Raw genomic sequence first — 9,707 nt, 5'->3', positions numbered from 1 at the left:
TGTCAAAAAGTGAGCCACATCTTTGCAGTACTACTAAATCACTGCTTGTCCATGCTTGACCAGAAAAGGATCTGACCTTGGCAGCTGTTTAACTTGCTGCTCAAAGACCAGCAAAGTCTGGCTCTCAACTGTTTGAACAGTGGAAGAGTCTTTTTACAGCCAGCCTTATTAAAGCACAGGATTTTATTAGCTGTTTTGTGGTAATAAGTTGAAGTACAATGTTGTGGAATGCTCCTTCAGGAGATTTGGGATCTTGTGTACTTTGGGGTTTACTTTCCTTACTGACTAGGGCGCTTAGCAACCCACTAATGCTACAGCTTCATTGTAAGGTTCTCTTCCTTAAAGCCACCTTTGACAACTGATTTTTCATCCAGGTAGGGGAAATTTACAATTTGAAGAACTGTAAGAAAAATATGCTATTGTCCTGTTGTTCTGTTTGGTTTTTTTTTTTTTTTTTTTTTTTGGTTAGCGTTTTTGTTTGGTTTTGGGTTTTTTTTTCCTTTGGTTTTTTTTTTTTGGTTGTTGTTGTTGTTGTTGTTGTTGTTGTTTTTGTTTTGTTTTTTGTTTGGGTTTTTTTAAAACCTTTGCAGATTTTCCGGTACTTGGAAAAACTCAAGCTATAGAGTAAAAAATCGCACATACATAGAGCAATGTTGGACACTCAAAACATCAAAGGTAATGTGGTTTTCCTCTTTGGCAAATTTATTTAAATTTCTGTGGTAATTGTATCACAGCATTTTTAACAGATTGTAAACGACCCTTTTTCCTGAAAACCACTTTTGGGGCACATGAAATTTCAATTAGCATTTGGAAATACCTGCCAAGAAGTTTTCACAAACATCTAAACAAATATGTCTGTATTATTTTACAAAAGAACAAAAGTATTTTGACAAATTTCAGCAATTTCCCATCATCTTTTGTTTCATAACTCTAATGGGAAACAAAGAGAAGCAAAGCTTCCAAATCATTGATGAGCTTTAATGAGAACTGTGTTGCTTTGGACTATTGATGCCAAAGTAAAGACTGAAACACAAGATTTTGAGTTTGGGACTGACTGTGGAAGACTTTTTGGGAGTGAAAGGTACATGTCCTCAAAACCCACTGGCTAACACCTTTATGGTCACCACTAGAAATCCTACTGACATTTTACTCAGAAGGGAGTAAAATGAGATATTTCACTTAGAGATCCTTCCTGACACTGCCCAGTTTGCCAGTTTAAGCAAGACTCAGCTGCCCAAGCCTCCAGTTTTGGAGGTTCAACTTTGAAAATAAATTCAGGAGCAATATTTCACAGTACATAAAAAATTCCAGGTAGTTCCTTTTTTTAACCTCACTTTTCTCCAGACTCCCATCCAAGAGAAATTCCACCATGTTACTTTGAAAACACCAGCAAGCACAAAAGGAAGCAGAGGCATTGCTGATTTGAAAGACCTTGGTCCCAAGATATTCCCAGATCTCCAGCCAGTGCAGCTAAGGTTGGACCTATGTTACATTGCAAAGATAAGCCAAAAAGTCTGCAGCAGCCTTTTCACCAACTATCCCCTTGGAACAAGAGCTACTCTTGCACTAGTGCAAGTTGCTCATTTATCTACATTTACCTGCACTACAGGCAACCAAGCTATGACAGCCACTCTCGAGCTGGAGGATTCAGGCCTATGCCTGGTCTTCACTTTTTTCTTTTTAATTGAAGCAGTATCCGTGTCTGTAGAACCTTCTACAAGCATGTTTTCCAAGATAAACTAAACAGAACTATTTATTGCAAATGTTGCTGCCCTGTGGCAAATGACAGGAGGCAGAACACAAGAGCCTCATGCAATACTGCTTATAACAAGGTCCCTGGAGCCATTATTGTTTTATTAATCTCTTTAGCCAGCTAATTGTAGGAGCATATTCTAGAGCTTGTAAAGCAGTAATTAAGATTTTGGTCTTTTTCACGCTCTGTACTTAGTGCTCAACAGCAAGAAGCCCATGACTGAAACAACTCCCTCCCCAGCTGACACAAGACAGTTCCTTATTAACAGGGCCAGGGAAGTTTTGCTCCTTGGGGAGAGATCACAAATTCTTTGCACCTGTAGGGCACACAATACTTATCTGTGCTGGGCTCAGAGTAATCAATGCATGATGCTAAACCCAGAATTACATTTTTGAGACTCGGCTTAGATGCAGCCAAGCACATTTCTTGCTCTTGGACAATTGGTCCCTTCCACTTTTGGAGTCATAAAGAAGAGGTATGACATAACATACTACATATGTACCACGAAAAACATTGCTGTCGCTGGGCAGAGTCCTTTGGAAACACAAACTGAACCACTAAGAGGACAGCATTACATTATTTTTTTCTTTTCAGTTCTTTTGGAAGACTAAGATCATCTGTAGAAGCTCCTCACATAAGCAACCACAGCACAATTTCATACCAAATTCCCCTTTACAGGGTCTTTGAACACCAACTTCCTTAATTCAGAGAAACAGCATCAAGTCATAAGAAACAAAAACTGGAGAACAAACACCAAGCTCTGAAACATTCCCAGTGAATGGCATGTTTAAGCTGCACAAATTAAGGAATTCAAAACTAGGGCATGGATTATTGTTCATGTAATTCATGCTGGGAGAAACACAGAAAAAACCAAGCAGGCAAAGAGGCAACAACAGCAGTGTAGCACGCCTAAAACTTTAATCTTTGTTTTTAAAGAGTACAGAATTGAAAGTGACGCTTTCTTCTCCTTTACACCCTCCCATTCTCTATTCCATTGCTTCCCAAATTCTCTCTAAGAGGAAATATTTCTTTGTTGATTAGTTTGACTTCCCTTCAAGTGAGGCATAAAAGTTAATCTCCAAAAGCAGGCCCCAATGCAGTGAAACACTGGCACATGCACTCCAGTCCCCTCCCATTCATGGCATCATTTAAGTGCAATTCTTGAACACCATTTTTGATAGGGATGTTTTTACTTAACCAAAGAGGGGAGGAGGAGGTATATTCATGTGGTCTTAACCAGGGAGGGAAGGAAGACATACAAAATCCATCATCTTGTTTCCCAATTTAAAGGCAGTTTTAGAAGCAGTCTGTCACTGACACATTGTTAAAATCTTAAGCAGCAGCTTAACTGGAAAAGTTTGTAGCAGTAAGAAACCCCAGGGCACTTCAAAAACGGGAGCTTTGAAATCGCTGCTCAATGCCAGCTAAAGCAGCCTCACAAGGTCAATCAGACTTCTAAGTCTAAACACCCTCTGCTCCTAATGCCATTAAGTAAACACACTTCATTAATACAATTATATAAAGAGGAAGACTGGCAAGACAATACAAAAGGTTATCAAGAATGGGAAAACCTACAGAGTTCAGAAAACAAGATTCTGGAAAATGAAAGTGGACTTTATTTTACACTGTAGGTTTTCACTTTTTATCCTTTTGAAATACATTTAATTTTAAATTAATAAAGATCATAAACTAATAAATTGATATGTTCTCTAAACAGACATAATAAAAATTCAGACATTACAGCACAGGACCCATCATTTAAATATGCCAATAATAGAACAGTTAAAGTGATGCTGGCTAATGTGAGGATAAAAGATGTGGCTCTAAGGAGAAGTGTGGATCAGAGGAGAATTGAGAGTAAAGCAGGTGATGCCTTAGTCTGAATCTGAGCTCTCTTGCTTGCTGGTATGGTACTGGCTGACTGCTTCCTCCAAAGGAGCCATTGTCCCATCCGGCCGTACTCCCATTGGCTTTATGAGCTCATCTCTGTGAGGGATTGAAAGAAAGAATCCATATTAGCATGTGCACACATATCAATTCCCATGTGTATAATACAGTCACATACAGTATATGCTCTGGTACATAATGAGCCTCTAAAAGAAAGTTATTCCTGCTAAAGCCATCTGTTTTGAAGAAAAAGGCACAAAAAACCTTCCCAAATAAGTGGGAGGGGAAGAGCAGGACAGATAAAGACTTCATTCATGTAGGCCAAACCTACTTAGCCAATTAAAGACACCATGAAAAGTCAGCGCCTAATAGACTCAAGACAAGGAGCAGGTTCACTGTTTTGGATACACAAACTAGCTTTTCTTCTGAGAGTTCTCTAACAGCCAGTTCTTCCTAAAATTCCACCTGCCATTCTGGCTAGCATATACCCAAGCAATTAAAGCAATGATTTGATACATATTCATCTTGTTGAAGGAAATAAATTAGTTAAGAGAACAGACTCTGCCTACACCACTACTAGGGGTGTGTTAAGGACTTGCTGATTCATTTAAAAATAACTGACTGATTCTAATACTATTGCTTTTGTTTGTGGCAGTTTAATTACAGGATTTACAGCCATTTTAATCTCTTCAAAGCTCCAAAGGCTGCTCAGCGGTTAATCCAATTATATCTACTCCAAAAGCTACAGCCTCATCTAAGAGATGATTAATTATTGATTAAGCCAATCAAAAAGTATTAGCAAAGATTTATTTTATCCTTACTTTTTATCACCTCATTTATATGTGGATTATGGCAAAAGCTGTAAGGGCAAAGATAACATTTTGATTTTATGCTGAAAAAAAAGGGAAAATACCTCTAAATATTCAGGAATCGCCTTAAATAAAGGAGCAGAGGTTTGATGTTAATTTACCCCTTAGTTGAAAGGCAGCCCAATAAAACTGTCAATTTAACATACATCTACCACCCTCCCAAGCCACGGACAATAAAACCGCATCACTTGGTGGAGAAGCAAAGCCATCTCACCAGCTCTCTGCCTAGTCTGCACTACTACCTTGGCTGAACTAGCTGGCAATCAATCCAACCTTGATGCACCCACAGGAACAGCAAGAAAGGCAACATCTATGTTACATGGCAGGCATACGCCAGACACTGTACAGTCAAGATGCAGTTAAATCACATCTCAAAAAGATGCGATTGAACAGCAAGATAAATTCAGCTGGTTTTGCAGATGTGACAATCAGATCATACAGTGATAAACTCATAAATCCCACATGAGAAACAATTGCTGTGCTTGGCTGAGCCGGTCTGGTGGGAAGCCAGAGTCCAGGGAAGGAGGTTTGCAAGACCAGATCAAAAGAGCACAGGGCAGGCTCTCTCTCAGTGTGTGTGGAAGAGCAGGATCCATCTTTAAACAGACTGGAGCTAGTTTGCCATTACTTCAGGATTGCCAGTGAGTCCCCTCCCTTCTGGCAAGGCAATCCATAGTGTGCAGATACTGCCCAAGTGACAGCACTCAGAGAATCTCTCAAAAATGTATGGAAAAGACACCTCTGAGCCCTTGAAATCGGATTCAAATGGGCTCAAAACATGAAGACTGCAAATCTGGTGTCCAAAGAGGACCAGAACCCTGCCTGCTGTAGGGGTACCCCAAAGGCAAAACAAAGGAATGCTTTGGAGTTGTGTATAATAGCAAAGACTTTTTCGTCCCAGAGAAAGAATCCTATAAATCTAAGGTCTTTTTGGTTTTCAAACTTAAAACATCATACAAAACAAGTAACATCTAAAATGCAAAAATGTAGCCATGAAGAACAGAATCAACATTGCTTGCCCTTTAATAAAGCTGAAAGGATCCTAGATTTTTGTTTTAAAAATCCCAAAGCGTACTCCTAAGTTCCAAGATTTAATACTGCAGCCAGAAATCAAGAAATCACTTCATTTTCTAGTCATTTACCATTTATTTTTGGTAATAAATTAATTATAATGGCTAATAAAGGATAAAAACTTGTTCATGAAAAAGGGAGGAGAAACACAAGAAAACGGGGTCCCATGGTCCCTTTATGCGGGGACCTCCTGCTCCTCCCAACAATTCTTAGGACTCTAAATATTGTCAAGAAGTCCTATCTCATTATTTGTCAATTATAAAAGCAAAGCTCTTTCTCTGAGGCTTCCCTTTTCCAGCCTCACTTTCACATCCCACTTTAGCTTTAGGCTTTAACCATGGGAGCCAGGCTGAGCTCACATTGCACGGAGTAACAAGGATGCTTATCAAGTACCCTTCTGTTCCTGCCTGACCTACCTGCTCTGCAACCCCTGAGCAGGATGTGAGCTGTTCTCTGCATTAGGAGGCTGAATTCCACACATCCTTCCTCAGGCAAGTGCTACCCAGTAAAACTGAACTGTGTGAAGACAGAAACATACCAAGCCACCAAAGGAAGAAGGAGGAGAAACAAAGATCAACCTATTTTGTTTCTAACCACAATCTAGACCTCAACTGTGCTTTGACACCCTCAGCTACCTGAGGATGTGTTCACTGTCCATGAGGAGAGAGAGACAAGGTGGGAAAGGAAGTGCCAGTAACTGACATGCAGAGCCTCAGAAAACAGGTCACTGTCCAGAAACTGGATGTTTATAGCACATCCACAGGGCAGAATATTGCTGGCCTCAGCCCAGTAGATGGCAGTGGGAATTCTTCCATATCTATGAAGTTCCATAAAGGCACACAATGTGTGTATTTATACATGTTTGAACATCCTTAGGTGACCTTCCACATACTCAAACGCATCTTGTAGCACTCATTTTTCTAATGCAAATAAAGCATTCTATTTAAGTGTACTTAGGAACACACCATAATTAAACAGTTGGTAAAATGCATTCTCTTCTTCCACTTGCAGATCTCCCAAGAGTCCCTTCAAATATATCCATACAAGTTCAGCATTCCTGCTTGCCATTTAGCTTGATAACGACTCAAAAATCATTGCCTTGTTTCGAAGGGTGACTCTCTCCTGCCCGCTGTCTGTACTGCAGGGCAGCACTGCCACACAGAATTAATGATGGTGTCTGTAATCAAACAGCCATCATGTAAACACCGGCCTGTCCCTTTGATAAAACAGCGTCTTGGGGACCTATTCACCTCCTTATAATTGAGTGCCACATAATAGTTCCGATCCTTTCAGGGAACATTATTTTGTTCTATGATTAAAAAGGGGAAGAAAAAAACAAACTCCATGTAGCATTGCCTTCTTCATTGATCCTACGATTAATTTTGTGTTTTTAATGAGTATGGTACCTTATTTAGACAGGTTCTATTACTTGTTTTGTTGACTTCTGTTCAACGTACAACAAAACCCAAGCTGTGATAATTGGAGACCATTTTATCAGCAAAAGGATTCTTGCTATTAATACAAGGTTGGCTGGGGAAAAGCATCCTGACATTCTAAATTAGTCAATTAATATACAATTCTACCTACCATTTATAATAGAAAAAATGTTAGCATTTTTTCCCAGACATTTTAATTAACACAGAGTATCTCCAATAATCTATTCTATGGCAGAATATCACACGACACTGCCTTAAGGTGGCTAACTAGATGTTCTGCAAAAAAAATGGAAGGCTGAGTTAAATCCTTGCAGATCTGTGGAGTTTTTCAAAGCTGAAAGATGTGCATCATGCGCAGAGGACACCGATTTACAGTCATCAAACAGTTCTCAAAGAACCAACAAGACACTACTGAAGACAAAACCCACAGAGTTACATCAGGGCCAAGTTCAGGCATCCAAGATCAGCCTAAGTAGTATATACATCTCCCAAGAAATGCAGTCATTGAGATTTCTCATGTTCATTTATACTTATAATTTGTATGTATTTGATGATTTTAAAAAAGTAATCTCACTCAGCCAAATTTGATCAAAATACTAATTTCTATAAAAGCCTTTGCAGAATCCGACTCTATGTTAAAATACTGGCACAGGGGAAATGGGTTCATAACTACATTCAGCTTATCCCACAAGTATTTTGAGAAATAAAACTGGGTGATTAATTTTAATTTAGCCTTGTTGATGATCAATTACCTCATAAACAGGCCCAAACACCAATAACCTAAAAGAGTAGAAAAGCTTGGGAAGTATGACCTGAAATGACCAAAAGCATCAATCAGTTTTACATCAATAGAAACTCAGAAAGTTTCTATTTTTCAGTGCCAACACCAAAAATAAAAACAAACCTGAAAAGCATACTACACAACTAGGAAAAAGATGTCCCTTTGTACTTATAACTTCAATAAACCGTTTAGAAAGGGTACAGTGCAAACATTCAGCAGCCCTTAACGAAGGCTATAATTTCCCAGTGAAGTAGTACTGCTTGGAAAATTTGTTTTGTGAGTTCTCATATTCAGCCAGTCAAAGTCAAATCTGAAGCGCCCCAGTGACAAACTGGCCTAATTATTTTAATCAGTCAGGGAAGGAAGTTGACAAGTTTGTCAGTCCTTCAACTTTTTTTCATACTTTTCTTCAATAAAAGTGTGGCAGTTCTTTAAATCTTAGTTTCCACTGCTGGGACAATACCAGTGAACTAAGTAAACCTGTTTTGCTGTACATCACACAAGCTTACTCTAAGCTCCTGTTCAGGTTACATTAAATTATATAAACTTGCTCAAGAGGAGAAGTTGTTCATTCCTGTTCCAACTTCCTCCCCTCTATAAGCAAAGCAGTGCATCAAACTGAACCTGTTCATGGCACATTTCCCCTCCTATGATGACAAGAGAGAAAAGCAGAAGCAGGAAACCTGCCATGAGCTCTCTGCCTCAAAGGAAGACTCAAACCCCAGAATCAACCAAAAACTCCAACCAAGCAACCTCTGCTTTGCATCTGTAGGGTGCAAACCAAGGGTAAGAAGTGCATTCCATGTAGATTTAAGTCTGCAAACTCCCAGCACTCCTCAAGCTGGAGGCAGCACAAGTTTCTTGTTCCAAAACCATGGAGGGACTCCCACTACTATCAGCATGGTACTAACGCCTTCTTGTATGCAAGACTGGCAACTTCCCATGTTGTTTAACATCTGCAGGGCCCACAATTGCACTCAATTACATTCATGAAAAACATCCCACAACCTCCCAATTCCAAGTCTTACTTTCTTTTTCCCTCCTGCCAGCATTTCCTCCTCCCCTATTTTTAGTAAAACAAAAAGTGTGGGAAGAACAGTGAAATGATTTTATTCATGTCATCACCGCACCTAAAGGGATCATAGAAACAACACTGTCCCACAGTAACCACAATACAAAACAAACAAACAAAAACCCTACAAGCCTTGAAGAAGTGTAAGTACTATAAAAGAAATTGCAGGTGAATGTAGGGAGCACAGAAGGCTCAAGGTGACAGCAATGCTGCTGGCCAAGAGGATAAGTGGTGACACAGAGCAGCAGCTGCTCAGTCATTGTCAGCCTGTGGCAGGCACTGCAGCAGGTGCCTCCAACCCTCCAAACTGAAAGGGCTCTTGTGCCACAGTAACCATTGGGAGTTTTTGTGTAACTGCTGCAGTGACAGCAACTGCCTTCAGTCTCAGCTTGTCTGCAGCCTTAATCTTACTTTCAAAGAACGTTTTACACCATTTAGTAATTTTATTGTGGTACCCTTGATGCTCAGCATCTTAATTCTCTAGCTTAACATAGCAACGATTCAATTAAGATTACATGTGCATTGCATTTACTTCTCTTTCCTAAGAAGACTATGATGTGGTACGGTTGCCTTCTCTGCAAATAATGTGAAAAAAATATCCAATTACTTCATTGATAGTCTCAGATCAGTTGTTCTAAGTTCCTTCCCTGCTTTCAATCCTGCCTGTAATTCAGTTTTTGACAGCTAATGTAAAATCCAGATTCTCCTGTACCTTTTGCTATACTCATAATCCTTAAAAGAGATGTAAAAACTTGTTTCGCTGAATTTCTCTCAATAGATCTTGTTAATTGACTATCTATAGACTCTCACAAAACAAGCACATTTCTAGCTGATGAGT

General features: G+C 39.4%; 1 protein-coding gene across 1 annotated transcript in view; it reads right to left on the bottom strand.

The window, feature by feature from the left end:
• Positions 1-686: 686 nt before the first annotated feature.
• The window catches only part of RIC8B (RIC8 guanine nucleotide exchange factor B), a 33,746-nt gene continuing 24,725 nt past the window's right edge, over positions 687-9,707 (bottom strand). The window contains exon 10 of the mRNA XM_030960129.1: positions 687-3,739. Coding sequence (XP_030815989.1) covers positions 3,628-3,739 — 112 coding nt within the window. The 3' untranslated portion in view covers positions 687-3,627. The remainder of the gene's footprint in view (positions 3,740-9,707) is intronic.

The sequence above is a fragment of the Camarhynchus parvulus genome, chromosome 1A (genome assembly GCF_901933205.1).
Source record: "Camarhynchus parvulus chromosome 1A, STF_HiC, whole genome shotgun sequence".
Classification (NCBI taxonomy): domain Eukaryota; kingdom Metazoa; phylum Chordata; class Aves; order Passeriformes; family Thraupidae; genus Camarhynchus; species Camarhynchus parvulus.
This window is presented reverse-complemented; position numbering and strand designations above follow the sequence as displayed.